Source organism: Protopterus annectens, chromosome 7.part0 (genome assembly GCF_019279795.1).
Source record: "Protopterus annectens isolate FY-2018-M chromosome 7.part0, PAN1.0, whole genome shotgun sequence".
Taxonomy (NCBI): Eukaryota; Metazoa; Chordata; order Ceratodontiformes; family Protopteridae; genus Protopterus; species Protopterus annectens.
In genome coordinates, this window is record NC_056739.1 from 512,933,271 (window position 1) to 512,951,138 (window position 17,868).

Consider the following 17,868-nt stretch of genomic DNA (forward strand, 5'->3'; position numbering starts at 1 on the left):
GGGAAGTCTTCTTGGTAGAAATACATGAAAGAGTATGTATATGTTTGTATATATCTATTTATATATGTATATACTGTTACTTGCAGCAAACAAGATCTGAGGTAAATGCAGCAGTGCATTGTGGGATAAAGGGCATGGTCTCGAGCTACTGGCAAACCTTGAGATTTGCTATCAGCCGTGTCGGAGTTGAGGATCTGCTCCGAACCCGTCAGTGAGAATAAAGGTGAGATAAACAATTCACATGGAATGTTATGGTAAGTACATAACTTCTTTTTTATGTTGGCTCATCTAATTCTAAAAAGCATGTCTAGTCACTTCAGGAAGATCGGAGATCCAAATTATATTTCATGATATGACTTATTGAGTGCTACATTCTGTAACTTTGAAACAAGCTACATTAAATAACTTGAAAAGGAACAATGATTCCTTACTGAAAATGTATCGTTGAAAGAAAACTATTAAGACAATCTTCAGGCCTTGTCATTTTACTCCATTTCTTATGGGTCACAGAAAAAAAACACTGTCTGGTTTCAGTTTTTTATGTTACATAGATTTGACTGTGTCATGTCTATACTTGTGTATTATCGCAACCAGATTTTAGCAGTAATACCGGTTGCTTCCTGATGTGCAAGTATAAACATTAATGGTGTGATAATGTCAATTAGTGTGTTTTCGTTCACACTGAAGGTTGTTTTAGGTAGGGATATAATTGAAAATGTAGAAAATCATGTTTCTGTTTAAGTATGCTGTTTGCAGGCAGCGTGTTATCTTTCTTGTAATACAGTGCGCTTCCCGATGTTAAAATAGAAGCACAAGTGCTATGATAATGTGAGTTAGTGTGCTTTGGTTCACATTACATGTTGTTTTAGGCAGGGTCATCAGTGAAAATGAAGAAAGTAATGTTGCTGTGTCAATTACTGTGTTTCATTCATATTGAAGGTTGTGTAATACATGTTCTTCAGAACCCCAGACCAAAACACTGCTGTCAACCATTCCATTCCCAAACACCTGTTAACATCATCCACCTTTAGTTCTACAAAGCTTTATGTTTTGCAAGTTTTCTGTTAAAAAAAAAAAAGAAAAAAAAAGTGTGATGCATAAATAGTCTACCGTTTAATAAAGAGTTCAGCAGAAAGCGTTTCCAAGCGGTCTGTGTTTTTCTTGTCAGCATTGTTTCTTCACAGCAAAAGGACTCCTTTCATCAGAAACAGACCAGCCCTGCCAAATGAAGCATGCATTCATCATGCACGCAAAACAGTAAACTGATTTCCATGATTGCTTCTCTTCCTCAATGTCAGCAAAACTAGTTTTTCAACAGTAATCACAAAGAGTGTTTCCCGCAGCTGTTTTCAAGCCAGCAAGCATATTATTGCAACCGCAAATATCTGCTTGCAATAATACGCAAGTACCGTAATGCCTGATCTGGGTGCTGTTTGAACATGTGCACACCTGAAACACAATGCTAGGAGAGCACATGAATTGTAGAACCTATAACTAAACATAAATACCATTATTACAAAAAATAAATAAATAAATAATGTGATGGACGAATTGCAAAGCACCTAAGATTATAGAATAAGCTTATCCTACAATCACTGTGTGTGTGAGTGCACACGCATGCATGCACATGAGATGGTGCATGCATGTTTGTCTAGGTATACATAGATATATATATATATATATATATATATATATATATATATATATATATGTGTGTGTGTATGTCTTGCTGTATTGTAAAATAACAGATACTATACCTAGCACCCACTTAAAATTACCACATGCTGGCACACACAACACATACATAGCAAGCACATTCCTTGCTCTGCCTTGCATCACAAAACAACTTACTGGTGTCCAGACATCACGTACATAAAACCATAATGCACATACCTGCACACACTCAGAATAAGCTAAAATAATGAAGCACATCATTTACTTGGGAGGCTCTGCCTCACCATGGATACTTTGTCCCATACATTTAACTTTTGTATGTATTAACTTCATGGTCATGCAACCATGACCATTGTGAATCCTTCACTGCATGATTATAGTGGATTAAATCCATGTCAAGTATAGCTGCTCTCAGTAATCTGAGTATTCAGTAACTAAACACAGCCTTGTCACATGTCGACATGCAGTCAAATCAACAAACTGTGTGACAACCATACATCTGTATGTGTGCATGTACTGTCTGTGTGTGTGTATGTGTGTGTGTGTATTTTATATTGCTTCATAGCTTCCTACTAAGCTTATAGACAGAGGGACCATCAAGAACCTTAGCCACATCCATTAGAGACTAACAATGTCTCCCATTAAGCGGATTTTACCCACAAATCTTATGTGAATATTTGTGATCACCCATCAGTCATCTAGGATGGTTTTAAAAGATGCTAGGGAAGTACTCCTCTGTATGGGCAGGAGCTCTTTGTTTCAGAAATGATATACATTGTTTAGTTACCTGTCATGCCATCTGTTGATGCTTTAGCGGAGGTTTAGGGCTGAAGAGAGGGTGCTTGCTTTAATGCTGGTTTTGTTTAGGTGAAGGGTTTAAAACAATTGTTAGGTCATCCAAAGTGTGGAAAGTGAAGCAGAAATAACTGTTCAGGATCTTTATGACACTGAGCAGAGGGACAGGGCTTGTAGCTATCACAGTAGCTAAGGTTGCAGAGGTCTTGAGATCTCAAGTTTGCATAGGTGTTTTGTAATTTTTATTCCTAAAGGGGCATTATATTGTATTGTATTGTATTTTATATAAAATTGTTTACTGGGGTAAAGCACTGATCCCAGTGACCATTTTCAATTTCTGCCTTGATATACAGGAAACAGTATATATTAAAAAAAATAAACCTATTAAAAAGCAGAAATTACACACAATGTGAAACAAACATAAAATATATTCAAGCGACAAAGTAACTGCACAAGGATTTGTGTTGCCAAATAATTCTTCACTGTTAAATGAATGAAAGACAAGAGATGAAAGGATAGAGAAAAAATGTGAGGAGGGTTTGGTAATCATTATTAGGTTATTTGTTCTGAGCAAAGGCATTTGCATTTAGCTTGAGACTTGAGGTTCATTTTTAGCTGAAGGCAAAATGAGAGATATGAGGAATTATCCTTGTCATAGAAAGGAAGGGATTCCCATAGTTGGGAGCCTAGAACAGCGATGTGGTGATTAGTGCAGTGAAGCCTTGTTTTGGGTGTTTGCAGAAGTGGACCTGAGTGATTAAGGCTTCCTAAAATATATTGGAGCAAACCAACTCATCCAAAGGCAGGTGAAGCAGCTCCACGGGAACACCTTGTCACACATCCAAATCAAATTAATTTGTTTGATTTTATCCATTTGTATCTGATGAAGTCTGCAGAGGCAGATGAAAGTGCTTATATTATGATTTTTTAATGTTTGCATTTAATAAAAAAAAAAATTTAGATTTGTGACAAGCTGTTGCCGTGGAGCTGCCTTACCATGCCTTTGGATGGTTTGGTTTGTTCCAGAGTTTTCTTAGTTTGCAGCGTGTTAGGTCCCACAATATATTCTAAGAAGCCAATCATATTAGTTTAGAGGCCAGAGGGGAGAAAGTCTTTTCCTTTAAGTTTAAACAACAGAGAGCTGAGCAGAAACTCAGAGAATTGTTAGTTGGTTAGCCACTTGGCTTTTTCTATAGTTTTACAGTGGTGGTCTTTTCTAGTGGAGAGAGTAATGAAACAGTAGACATAATTAGATATAGTTTGTAACATGAAGGTATTTGTTTTTGAAGCTGCTTCTATTAGAAGTAGACCATACTCTAGTTGAGCCATTGGAATAGCTTTCATTATGACATTCCTGGCTAGCCCAGAATAGATGAAGTTAACCTTTGTGTATATAATCAGGATGGATATGGGAGGTAAGAGAAGGGTCCAACCTTTTTCCTATGTATTTGAAAGAGGTAATATTTTTTGCTTGATTATTTAGGTGATCAAGGATTTGGAGAAAGTTAGTATTTTTATGGAGATGAAAGACCATTATTTTACTTTTGATGCAGTGAAGTATAAGCATTTTGTTGCCTACTTGCAATTGTTGTTGAATAACTGAAGGAGAATTAATAGAGTGAAATAAAACCATGTCATTCATTAACAAAGGGAGCGTAGTAAATCAAAAGATAGTTTGTTGATCTCTATGGTGTAGAATAGTGGAGCGAAAATAGATCATTGAGCAGTACCTTTAAGAAAGGGATGGAGGGTGAAAGTAGATGAACAGCTGCATTGTACTGAAAAGTGCCTGACTAAGTGGTTATTATGGAACCAGGGTAAATGGGAATGGTGAATTCAACAAGATCAAAGGCTTTGGTAAGGTTAATAAAAATTACTCCAGTGTATATCCCCTTCTCCATTGCTAGGAGGATGTTGTCTGTGAGAATCCAAAGGGCTGTGAATGTGCCATGGCAAGACCAGACACCATGCTGATTAGAGAATAGAAAAAGTATCCATTAATGTACTATGTGATTTGTGCATAAGCTATTTTTTTGAAAATGTTACCAAGTGTTGGATGAGTCGATATAACCCAGAAATCAGGTGGGGGGGTCAAAGCTTTACAGTATCTGGTTCTCAAATAGTAGGCAGAATATTGTGTGAGACATAAGTTGTAGATGTGTTGAGGTAGAGAAAAGATGTAGTCCCTGCGGTAATATGGAAGCCAGAGACAAAGATTGTCTGAGCTAGCTGGGGAATCAAGTTTTATTTTTTTCTATGGACTTATATCATTAGACCCAGTTGTTTTGAAGTAGAAGAGAGGAATGAAAAGATGTGGTGTACTGATATTTTATGGATGTTGACTTGTTCTTGCAGAATTTGGAGAGTTTGCCAAAGTGTTAAAGAAATTCAATGGAAGAAAGATGAGGCAATACCAACTGAGAACTGAGTGGGATATTGCAGCCTGCTAAATGGTTTTCCTCTTTCCAGACTCTCTCTTGAGAGTGGATATTAGTGAATTCTGGTTTAATTGAATTAAGCGACTGTTGGCCTATTGCTTGTTTAGCAGGTTACTTAGCAAAAAGAGCTTGAATATATGGGCAACAAGCAAAAGTCAAAAAGAGTTTGAGGTACTGTTTTTTGGTGAGCTTGGTTTGCACTGTTTTGGGATTTATTGTTTAGCAGGTTACACAGCTGAGTGAAATTTCCTCTGGTAAGAGGAGTGGGATTAGACTTCCATTTATGCTGAAGTTCATCCCACTGATTTGAGTAGTACTTCTAAACTCCTATGTTAATCATTTTTTTGGGGGGGTGTAGTTGGGGGGTTTGTGGAGGTTAATATTGGTGACCAACTAAGGCAGACAAGTAAGGATCTGAGTTTATTGATGTTTACTAGTAAATTGTTTTGGAACATAATTATTTTAGGAGCACTTTTGTCAGAATGATGGTGTATATTACAGATGATGGGGAAGTGGTTGTTGAAGGAGGGTGAGTGGATCGAGATATGAGAGGTTATGGTTGGATTGTTTGTGATTATGGGGTCAAGTAGGCAGTGATTACATTGGTTAACATTTAGGTGGGTCAGATGGGGTAAAAGGTTTATGAGGTTAAAGTCATTTAGGAGTTCTGTGATGTCATTATGCGTGGAACTGAGCAGGTTTAGATTGATGGCTCCTAGTGAAATAAGATTGTACCAAACTGGAGGGATGTAAGTTTCTGTAAAGATGAGGGTGATGGGAGGTATGCAACAACTAGGTACAAAATGGTTTATTAGGAGAAGGATTTGGAAGACTAGCCCATTTTGGTAAGAAGTCAGCGGAAGGATTAACATAAGTGAGAAGCTGGATATTTAAGTAAGATTTAAAAAGTACTAGAGTGAGTATTCCCTCTCTTAGGCCAGATCTAGTATCAAAAGATTGGGGTCCCCTTTGTCTCTGTTATTTGCTATGTATGGGGAACCATTAGTGGAAGCAATTAGGAGATTCCCCAATGAAGCTTAAGATAGTGCTATATGCTGATGATGTTATCTTGATGTCAAGAAAGACTGATACAGAATTGTTTTTGGCATTTAACTTGATAGATGCCTTTGGTGTTTTTTTCATTTGTTAACTGGTGTGGAGTGCTGATCATGTGGAACATTTACAGGCCCTGCCCAAGAAATAAGTACAATAAAAAGTAAAATATAGAACAATGTATGAAATAAAGTACAGTAGAGTGGTATTAGTAATTAAGTAAAGAAGGGGCAATAAACTTCTTGAAGGGCAATAGGTTATAACACTTGACAGTTGAACTTATGAAATGCTACCTCCTAATCCAATCTAAAATCTTATGACAGCCCCCATTGTACAGAAGCCAGTTGTCTCCTCTTTGTTTGATCTGTCCATATACGTTTCAGCCCAGGTGCTTGTGAGCCAAATGTAACTGTATTCTATTCCATGACCTCCATTTTTATGAGGGGGTTTGACAAGCATATTCCTCACTGCTAAATCTCTATCACATAATCATTTGCAACAGCTTGGGTATAAGCTTTTCCATCTTTACTATCAGTACCATCAGGAGAGGTAGGGAAATAGCATAATATTCTTATGTTCTTTGCTATCAACGAGGCAAATGAATAACTTCTTTGAATAGATTTTTAGAGGTGCACTATTTACAGTCCCACTCCTTATTGTTTTCATTTTTTTTTTGTTCCCACCTTAGCTGTCTATCAGCCATGTTCTAGAACCTCTTTATAGATCTTCCAGTTTGAGAACCCTGGCAACTATTGTAGCAATAACCAACTATGTGGATGTGGTATATTGAAGATTTACCCATGGTTGATGTGGTTTAATCATGAGGATGATTAAACAAAGCCATTCATGGGTAAATCTTTAATATACCACACCACAGAGTCTGTTATTGTTATTGTACAATGACATTATTTAAGAAAAAAATTGCTTACTTTTCTTAAATAATGTCTTTCTGTAATGGTGCTGTGGTGGTCTGCTTTTTTTCGGTACCCTGAGGTTTACTTGATATACTGTGCATGTGCACACTTATGCAGTACATCAAACTTTGGAAAGGAAGCAACTGAGAAAGGAAGATCTTCAGTGCATTGTTTTTAATAAAAAATAAATAAAGTTTGAAATCTGAATGTTTGACAGGTAAGAGAGAGACTAGACTGAGAAAGTATATGGAAATTCAGGTACATTTCTTTAGTTTTGCATAACCTACCTGATTTTCCATGTATTTTCTATGTCTTGCCTCTTTCGTACCTCTGTACTATCTGTATTTCATTCATTCATTCTTTATTTCTTTATTTATTTTTTTAAAGCTGAAGAAAAGTGAAAAAGCTGTAGCATCTGTTAATGGAAAAAAGTCCTGGTAACCCAACTTTTTTCCATTGGTATATGCTCAGATTTGCAAAGGGCACACTGGTTGGGTTGACCAATCAGTGTGCTACTTTTTGAATGTTAATGGCCAGTCATTGTATAATAGCTTGCCTCTCACTGACCGGTGCACTGCAGGTGAGGATTTCTGTGAGAGTATGAAGATCACGATTTTCTGCAATGGTGCCATCCCGTTAACTGCAAAGTGCTTTTATGCCCTACTCCTTGTCCTGCCCAGTATCTGTTGTGCATTACACCAGGCACACACAGACTGGAGTCTTCATTGTCCAATAAGAACTGCTAGTCCTTGCCTGGAAACTTCACTCCTGCCCATGTGCTATGTGAGCTAGTAAAAATGTTGCTCATTCCCTATCCTCTCAGGGATTTGGAATTCTAAATTGACATGAGTCATCTGATTCACATTCAGAGAGCCACCCTTTTGTGTCATGTTTGCTGTATTCACAGCAATAAAGAGGTACAAAATATATGACTGGGGGTAGTAACAGTAAGTGTTAAGACTGACATTCATTGCTGTCAAGTAAAAAAAAAAAAAAACACAGTACCATCAATTGTCATTTTTTTTTTTTTTTAGGTGTTTAAGGATCCTTTGAAAAATGTTCCTGTAAATGCCAGCAGAAGAAAAATAGTAGACAAAACTCAGGAACTTTTAATGTTTTCTTACTGGCATAATTATTTGGCAAGTAATACTTCATTGCCAGACCATATTCAAAAGAAACTTATTTTGCCTCCTATGGAGATCAAGCCTGAAGAACCACCATGTTCTGCTTTAAAAATTGACTCTCATACAGGCAGTTTTAACAGTTCCAACACAATTTTTTCCTTTCACACTATGAGCAAACCAACTTGTGGTTATCGATACACTAGAGAAACAGATCACAAGAAGAGACTTATAGGAGTGTTACCTTCAAATGTTGTAAGGTGGAGACCCAGTGAGCTTGAGAGAAATACAAAGTTAACAAAAATACTTATGGTTCCATTATGCTTTTGTTCTCCTCAACCTGAAGTCGATCTCTGTAGTATAGGAGTCTAAGCAAAAACTGGTATAATAAAGTGCACCTCATCAATATAACGGACTTATTTTCTTAAACAAATGATTGTTTTGTATTTTCAACTGGTATATTTTGCAAAAAAGTTTTACATTATGATTGCTTTATTGCAAACACAGAAAATTGAGAAGAAAAATATATACCAGTCTGGTCAGAGATCTAAGGGCAGGTGTAAAAGTGCATCAGAATAAGGGACTGTATTATACAGCAGGCCTCAGGAGCTCTACTGATCTATTTTAAGAGGATTGTATAGTTTAATACCTGTCATTGCTTAATTCATGTAGAAAACAATCACAATTGTTATATAATGTTTTTTTTTGAGTACCTGGAATATGGTGGCAGATATTCTGAACCTAAATATAGATGCTTAAACAGCCACCTTGGGATGAATGAGCATGGAAGCTCTCCAGAACAAGGTATAGCAACAGAGACTTTACAATGTATTCATCATGATATTTTACACAGAATTGGATGGTATTCCCTTTCAGTAAAGTAGGCAAAATTTCAGTGGCCTTATTGTTTATTATACCATATAAACTAATTAATGATTTAAAATCTGCATCTTGATTGGAATTGGACAAACCAGTAAGTGTGCTGTTGCTTATCGAGCATTGCCCATAAAAATACTCCAGTTGTAAGGATACTAGGTTGGCAGTCAAACCCAAACAGTATATGACTGAACTTACAATGGCAATGTTAACCATTGGAAGAAGAGCAAACTCTGCTGGACATCCAGGATAGTATAAAAAGCTACTGGGGCACAGTACTGGCAATCATTCAGTATTGGTACTGCTGGCATTTATTTTCATTAATTAAAAGTGCACTGTGCTGTGACTGAAGCAATGCCTGCATTGTGCATATGTTCATCATATTGATCACAGCTACAGTAGCCTTGGTGACGTGTGTTATATCCTGCCAAAGGTCTAACAGCCGGCCAGCTTCCAAAGTGTCAGGGCACCTTCCATGTGCCCAAATTGTTAGACAGCTTGATCTGAGCTGACTAAAAAGGTTTGGGCACAAAGCCATTCTGAGCCTTACTGCTGACAAAGATTTCATTCCTCCAAGGCTTTCAAGGATAACCGTTCATAGGTTCATAGGATCGTACTAAGCTAACTGCCCTTGTCAGCCATTTTAAGCCTAGCCAATTATTCCTTGTGAGAATCAAACCCTGCACCTTGTGTTTGTAAGGTGAACACCTTAGCCATTAGGCCACCCTCCCAACCCTGGCTTGTACATTCTTTCACTGAGCAGATAAATTATTTTTTGGGGAAAAAGAAAACTTCCATTTTTTTTAATTTTGTTTGTTTTATTACTTTTCTCTACAGGAAAATTGCTTCAAAGATTCTGAATCTGAAGAGGAAGATGCAGGGACAGATAAAGTTTTCTTTCTCAGATTTCTGATTCAGACTCAGAGGAGAGATACGTTTCTGATTCTCCCTGTGGCGGGTTCTGTTTCTGAGACTATTGCTAGAATGTGCCAGTTTTTTCAGTGAGAGAACACTGAGATTTCTCAGTCCCTCAGAAAATACTATCAGTTGTTGCAGAAGGATTGTCCAGATCCTATACCCATTTCTCCAGGTTTGTCTGTTTTAGAGGATGTGTGTGTTACTGCTTGCATTTTTCTTGATAGTCATTCAGTTTCCCACCTGTAGAGTGCACCCTAATTGGAGAACAAATGTTCTCCAGCAGGGTGTTAATCTACTGGTAATGCCCACTGAAAATGAGTCTGCCCCTTCATGGCAGCATATCATTCTGCTGTGGAGCTCGGACTGAAAAAGACTAACATCTGCCATTATATCGCACTTGCTAAGCAGCACTTTTGCCCTTTTAGCGAGTATAAAATAAAAAAAAAAAAGAGAAAAAAAATTGTGTATGTGTGTGTGTGTGTGTGTGTGTGTGTGTGTGAGACAGACAGAGAGTGAGAGTGATTGAGCAATCCCTGGCAGCAGCAAAGGAGGTTTGCATACCTTTCCATCTATTAGCTCAACATATCTGGACAAAGTCTAAAATAAAGGGGAAACAAAGACTCCAAATCAGAACTCATTTTAAAGACTGAGCTTATAAAATTACAGTTACTTGAATAAGAAGTTTTGTTTTAGCATGCATTTTCTGACACAAAGGGATTGTGTATGTGTGTTTGAGAGAGAGTAAATGCGTGAGATAGATCACTGGCAGCAACAGTTAAGAGACTTCCAAACTTTTGGACCTTTCAGCTGAAGAAATCTGGATAAAGCCTAAAATAATGGGGGAACAAAGGCTCAAAAATAGGAACAGATTGAAGAAATCTGGATAAAGCCTAAAATAATGGGGGAACAAAGGCTCAAAAATAGGAACAGATTGAAGAAATCTGGATAAAGCCTAAAATAATGGGAGAACAAAGGCTCAAAAATAGGAACAGGTTTTAATTCTTGCTCTTATAAAGTTACAAAATAAAATAAAATAATTTGTGTTGGCATGAATTTTTTGAAGGAAGTAAGTCTGAAACTCAAATGTATATTGTTATTTAGTAACTTCAATTTCCGATGACTGACAACAGACCAAATGATCTGATGTCATTTTTTATTCATTCCTCAACATGTGGGTTGGATCTGACTCAGAAGCTTTTTACAGCTTGTGGATACTGTAAATTGTCAAGCTTCTCCCTTACCCATAATGCTCTAGTCCCCTTCCATACCCCAGATCTCATTTGCCACCTTCGCATATAGATGTGGTCGCTATTATTTCTAGAGCATTTAGTGAGTGATAGAAGTGTAATATTATAGCTTTCTCTTTCTGATATTTTACCAATTTTATAATTTTTTTAAATTTATCTAAGCTTAATCCCTGCTATCCCTTGTGCATTTCAGTGTATCTTAATACCATTGTCAGTAGTTTTCCCTAACTTTCTTTCTTACTCTTTCTCTCTAATTCTTTCCAAGATTGTTGGTACTTTCTTTTCTCTTTTTTCTGACTTTAAACAAAAAAAACTTTTCTACCTTATTGTATTTTTTTTTATTCCACAGGTAAGATGACTGATAAACCTTAAGATTTCAACAAGTGTAAAGAGTGTGGTACAGGATCCCTTTGTCTAATGCCCACAACTATTGTGTCTATTGTTTGGGCCCTACTCATTTGAAAGTCCCATGCGAGATATGCAAGTCCTTTAATCCTAGGGCTTTAGTAGACAGAAAAAACAAACTGACTTTGAAGGGACTTCTTCCTACTACTACTTTTTCAGAGTCACCGGTTGCAGCTCATCCCTCCAAGGCAGGCCAAAAAGAGTTGAGAAAATGACTACCAGAGCCTTCTGGATCGTCCACTCCTTCATCCAGTCCAATCAAGGAGCCAGCCTAGAAGATCTTGAAATGGTTGGATCCAAAGACCAAATACTCAGATCCAATGTTTTCAGATACAAGGTCTGCCTCTTCGGATCCGGTCATTTTGGAGCCAAAAGCGCTCCACCAGACCCGATATGCATCTTCTCTGAGTCCTGTCCCCTCTCGGCTACCATCCCCCTTTATAGAGAGGTACTGTCACTCTAGGTCCCCTTCACTAACTTCTTCTTCCTGTTCTTACCGAGGCAGAAGTGACTAGAATGATGTGGAAGTTTCTCTCAGCACAGATACAAATGGGAGTTCTACCGGCTCCTACCCCTTTGGATCAGGACATCTTCATTAATATCACTCTAACCATATTGCCTCCTTCTCCAATCCATCCTTTGGCTTCAGAAACCTTGTATCTGGGTCTTCTCTGAGTGGACCAGCTCCAAGTGTGATGGAGCCAGATGATTCTCTGAGCTGAAGTACTGCTGTCAACTCCAAAGCTGTCGGATCTGTCTTGCCCCTCAAGGCCTCAGCATTGGACAGCTCGGCTCTAACTTCTGCCTCAGGCAGACTACCTTTGGGTTAGAAGGAGCCAATGCATGATTTTCTTCATGTTTCACTGTTGCAGTCATTACATTTGGGTAATCTGCTGGCAGGTTGCCCTCAGTTGGCCTGAATTCCAAAGTCTTGGGTCCTGCGTCGGCTGTTGTCTTATCTTCCATGACATCAGGTCGTCAAGGGTATAAAACATGCAGCCGATGCCATTTTCTTTAGTCTTTCTTGCCGTGCGGTGCCCGAAGCAGAAGCATTTCGCAAGTGCAGATCGGCCGTCTACTGAAATATTCGTGTTTGAGTTTCAGAACCAAAGTCTTCAATAAAGCTAAGTACCCAGTTGGGGAAACTTTTTTCTTACTTTTTACCGATGTCAGAAAAAGTTAATAATTGTATTACTTGTGGGAAGCAAATACCTCATAAGGATTTCCATTTATACTGTATTTCTTGCCTAGGCCCTGATCACAACGTGCCTGGCTGTCGGTTTTGCGCTAGATTTAACCAGCGCACTATTAAGCGTCAGTATATTTTTGCATCTAAGTATTTTGGAAACAGATTTAACTACCCAGAAATGTCGTCTGATAGCAATCCGACTACCGGAGTACATAGAAAACGCAAAGTAAAGGACAGAGAAAGGCAGTCAAGATCCAAAACCGACGACGAAGCTTCTCCTAAGCCAGTCGCCAGTTCGCCGGTACTCAGTGAGGCGCTTTCGCACCCCCTGATACCATCTACTTCCGAGTTGCAGGCCTCTGCCGACGCCCATGTGGAGTCCGGCATGCCACAATATACTCAAGGTATTGGACCGACTGATGTATCTCCCTCGGATGGGTCCAGAGCCGCTGAGCAGGCACCGGCTTCTGAGGGTGTATTCAGACCTCAACATTTTTATATCAAACCAGCGAAAACTGCAAAACCAAAGGCAAAGACACCTTCTAAAACTAAAAGGCCGACGCCTGAGCTACATGCACAGGCCTCTATGCCTAAAAAACAGATGATCAAAATGGCTAAAGACCTTATTACCTTGATCAGGGGTACCCATCCCCCTCCAGATAAGCTTGATCAGGGGTACCCATCCCCCTCCAGATAAGAGGCCTAGGCAAGACACTGACTATGAATCTTCAGATCAGGTTTCTATTTCTTCTGATTACTCTACTGATCAGGAATTATCTTTACCTCCCTATGAGGATTCTGATGCTGAGGAGTCTATTCTATCTGCATCTCCTCCTGAGCATTATTCATTTGGAGAAACCTTGCATACCTTAAGGGAGCATTTTCACTGGGAGAGTCAAGACTTCTCAGAATCAAAAAAGAAGCTCAGGGATTTCCTTCTTCTCCCTCAGCACAAGCCTTTAGCCATTCCCCATGTGTTAGACATTGTGGATGATGTGTTTTCGGAGTCTAGCCTGACCCCTGACTCCTTACTTCCAGCTCCCATTAAGCCTGACAGGTATTATAGGGTCCCTGACTCATAAATTTTTATTTAGAAACCCTGCTACTGATCCTGAAACTATTTCACAGGGTCCAAAGGGAGTTAAGGCCTCAACAGCAAAAAACCCTACCCCCTCTGACAGAGATTCAAGGGCAGTGGACAGATGGGGAAAAAAGGTTTGTACATCTTCAACCTTGGCAATCAGGGCCTTAAACTGTCAATTTCATATGCTTAAGTACCAACAAGATGTTATGGTATTGCTGAAACAGAAAATAATGTTGATTTCAGAATGTGCAGAAAATAAGGAATTGCAGGAATTATTGCATGCAGCTGAACAAGTTGGAAAGCATACTTTGCAATGTGGTTTTGATTCTTTAGAGGCCTCCTGCAGTGCCGCAGTTACTGGATCTCTGATTAGGAGGCATGCCTGGTTAAAGGAACAAAATTTGCTTGATCATGTTAAAGCTAAATTACTAGATGCACCTGTACAGTATGATTCTCTGTTTGGTATTAAGGCAGAAGAGATTTTAAAGAAAATGGAAGACAAAGCTAAGTCTATGCAAACTGTTAAAGATTTCTTACAAGTGCAGCCACCTAGATTCAGTAGACACTGGCCTACAAAAAATTGGTCCTTTCCTGTGTCAGAGCTCAAAGGGGCAAATCCAGATGCCCTAAGGGTTCCAGGTACCAGGCTCAAGACTCATACAGGTCAAAGCAATGTGGCGCATCCACCTCCATATCTGAAGGAGATAAAGCGCAGACCTACAGAAAGCAATCCCAATGACTTCCCTCTGCCTATACCAAGCACTTATCTTTTGGCAGCACCCACAGGGGGGAAATTAGCACTTTTTTGCTCAAAATTGGCAGTTAATAACCCAGGACAAGTGGGTACTAAACATTGTATCACAGGGATACAGATTCCATTTCCACACTCTGCCAATGACAAATGGTTGGCCAGACCTCCCAAAAAAACAATGGGCAGAGGCACAGAAACAGGTTACGTCCCTCATGGTTATGGGGGCCATTCAGACAGTACCAGAACAGGAAAAAGGACAAGGTTTTTACTCAAGACTGTTCTTGGTACACAGAAAGGACAAGGCCTGGCAGCCAATACTGGATTTATTGATTTTAAACACATACCTGGACATTCCAAAATTCAAAATGCTCACTTTGCAACAGCTTCTGTCCATGCTGGGCAAGAATGCTTGGCTAGTGACTTTAGACCTAAAAGAGGCATACCTTCATGTCCCAATAAGATAGTCGTGCAGAAGATACCTCAGACTCAAGGCTGGCTTAATGCATTACCAATTCTCTGCACTGCCCTTTGGCTTATCTACTGCACCCAGGGTCTTTACAAAGTGTCTGGCACCAGTAATTGCATTTTGCAGACAAAGAAGTATTAAAATATATCCTTACTTGGATGGCTGCCTCATTCAAACAGAACAAGGACACTCTTCTATGACACCTGGCGTTTGTGAAAAGGCTTCTAACATGCCTAGGGTACACAATAAATGAAAAGAAATCACAACTGGTACCCTCTCAAAAGATAACATTCCTGGGTGCAAGCTCGAATACATCTGCCCAGATGGCTTACCTCAGGCCAGACAAACAAAGGCAACTGACTACTTACTTCAAACTGATGGCAACAAAAACCCAGTCTTCTGCAAGACAAATTCTGCAGGCTCTGGGCTACATGGCATCCTGCATCCTACTAATTCCATATGCAAGATGGCATATGAGGAAACTTTAATGGTACCTAAAAAGTTTATGGAGTCAACCTTCACACAGTTTGGAAACTGATTTCCTCTCATCCCCTGCCTGCAACAGGAGTTTCTATGGTGGGCAAAGGCTTGTCACCAAAACATGGGATGGCCTTTCACTCTACCCCCTGCCAGCCAAACCTTAACAACAGATGCATCAGATTATGCCTGGGGGGCCCACATGGCAGGAAGGTGCATTCAGGGCATATGGGCACCAAATCAAATACATCTACATATCAACCAGAAAGAGATGCTAGCTGTTCAAAATGCCCTAATAGCCTTCAAGGACTTACTTCTTCCAGCACAACTATTGATAAAGACGGACAACACCACAGTCATGTTATATATAAACAAGCAAGGGGGCACACATACTCCCTTTGCAGATTAGCCATGGCACTGTGGGACACGGCTTTGACCTGCCAAATAAATCTTCAAGCTCAATTCCTGCCAGGAAAACAAAACACTCTGGCAGACGATTTAAGCAGAAATCTTATGGATCCTCACGAGTGGAAACTAAATCCACAAGTTTTCAGCATGATAGCAGAGAAATGGTGGAGCCCAGACATAGACCTAGTTGCCTCTCCTCAAAATTATCATCTGAAAAGATTCTGTACAAGGACTTATCACAGACAAGCATGTAAAGTGGACACCCTATCCTTCAGTTGAAAAACCTATCAGTTTATGCCTTTCCTCCTCTGCCTCTTCTACCCAAGGTCCTCCTAAAAGTCAGACAAGAGAAGCCAAAGATGATATTAATTGCCCCGGACTGGCACCGCCAATACTGGTACCCAATCCTAAGGAACTTGTCTTAATACCCAGTTTGGACATTGCCTCAAAAACAACAACTACTGTCCCAGCAAAACAATCAGATCCTGCACAATCAACTACAGACCCTGAACCTGACAACATGGCTAATCCTGTAATCATGCAGACGACACCTCTCAGTAAAGCTGTGATGGATGTCATTTTGGAAGCCAGAAGGCCTAGTACTAAAAAATCTTATACTGACAAATGGAAGAGATTCTGTGCTTGGAATCAAGCACAAGGAACTGATACAGCAGAACCGCATATTCCTCAGATATTACAATACTTAACTGAGATGCTTGACAAAGGCCTATCTTTTTCATCAATCAAAATCCATGCCTCTGCCATTTCGGCTCATCACAATACTGAGCCACCAATCTTTTCTCATCCTTTACTAAAGCAGTATCTTAGAGGAGTCAAAAATTTAAAGCCTCCTAGAAGATCACCATTACCTGCATGGGACCTCAATTATGTGTTGGAAAAGCTCACCCTGCCTCCATATGAACCAGCTGCTACCACTGATATAAAGTTCTTATCATGGAAGACAGCTCTGCTACTAGCAATTACTTCAGCAAGGAGAGTTTCAGAGCTACAGGCCCTCATGGCTGTAGAGCCTTTTATCATATTTTACCTAGACAGGGTGTCTCTGAGGACAAATCCTACTTTTATGCCTAAGGTCATTTCCAGTGTGGCTCTTAATCAAACAATTCATCTGCCAACTTTTTATCCAAATCCGCAGAACAAAGGGGAGAGAATTCTGCATTCCTTGGACGTACACAGACAGCTAAGATTCTACTTGAGCAGGACTAAAGCTCTAAGAAAAAACGAGCATTTACTAGTGTCATATGCTGCAGGGTCAGAAGGAAAGCCTATTTCAAAGCAGACAATCTCAAAGTGGATAAGCCATTGCATCCATTTCTGCTACTTACACCATGGCAAACCTGTGCCCAAGGGCATTAGGTCTCACTCCACCAGGGCCGCAGCTACTTCAGCAACCTTTCTCAGAGGAGTACCAACCAAGGACATTCTAGAGGCTGCTACTTGGAGTTCTGTTCACACCTTTACAAAGCATTACCATTTGTCTCTCTACTCTAAGTCCAGGGCAGGCTTTGCCACTGCAGTGCTGCAGGGCCTTATAGCCTCACCTAATGGTTTAGCTCCAGCCTCCCAACCATAGCTTTGGGATTCTACCCAAATGTAATGACTGCAACAGTGAAACACGAAGAACATAGTACAGTTGTGTACACTTACCATAAATGTAGATGTTCCAGTATATTCACTGTTGCAGTCCAGGTTACCCTCTCGCCATCCCCCTGTCTTTCTACAGTTTATCTTTCCTTCTCTATCTTCTACAACCTATGTGGTGTATTTGCTTGTAGATGAAGGTAAAATTTATATTGATGCATGTATATATATTTATATAAATATTTAGAATATTGCTACCTTTTTGGGGGCACCTGACATTGGGGGCAAGAAAAACTAAAGAAAATGGCGTCTGCTGCATGTTTTATACCCCTGATGACCTGATGTCATGGAAGAGAAGACAGCAACTGATGCATGACCCAAGACTTTGGAATTCAGACCGATTGAGGGCAACCTGCCAGCAGATTACCCAAATGTAATGACTGCAACAGT

General features: G+C 39.5%; 1 protein-coding gene across 1 annotated transcript in view; it reads left to right on the top strand.

The window, feature by feature from the left end:
* GUCA1ANB (GUCA1A neighbor) overlaps positions 1–8,391 on the top strand; it is a 187,845-nt gene extending 179,454 nt beyond the window's left edge. The window contains exon 2 of the mRNA XM_044077116.1: positions 7,909–8,391. Within this exon, the coding sequence (XP_043933051.1) occupies positions 7,909–8,367 (459 nt within the window). The 3' untranslated portion in view covers positions 8,368–8,391. The remainder of the gene's footprint in view (positions 1–7,908) is intronic.
* Positions 8,392–17,868: the final 9,477 nt, after the last annotated feature.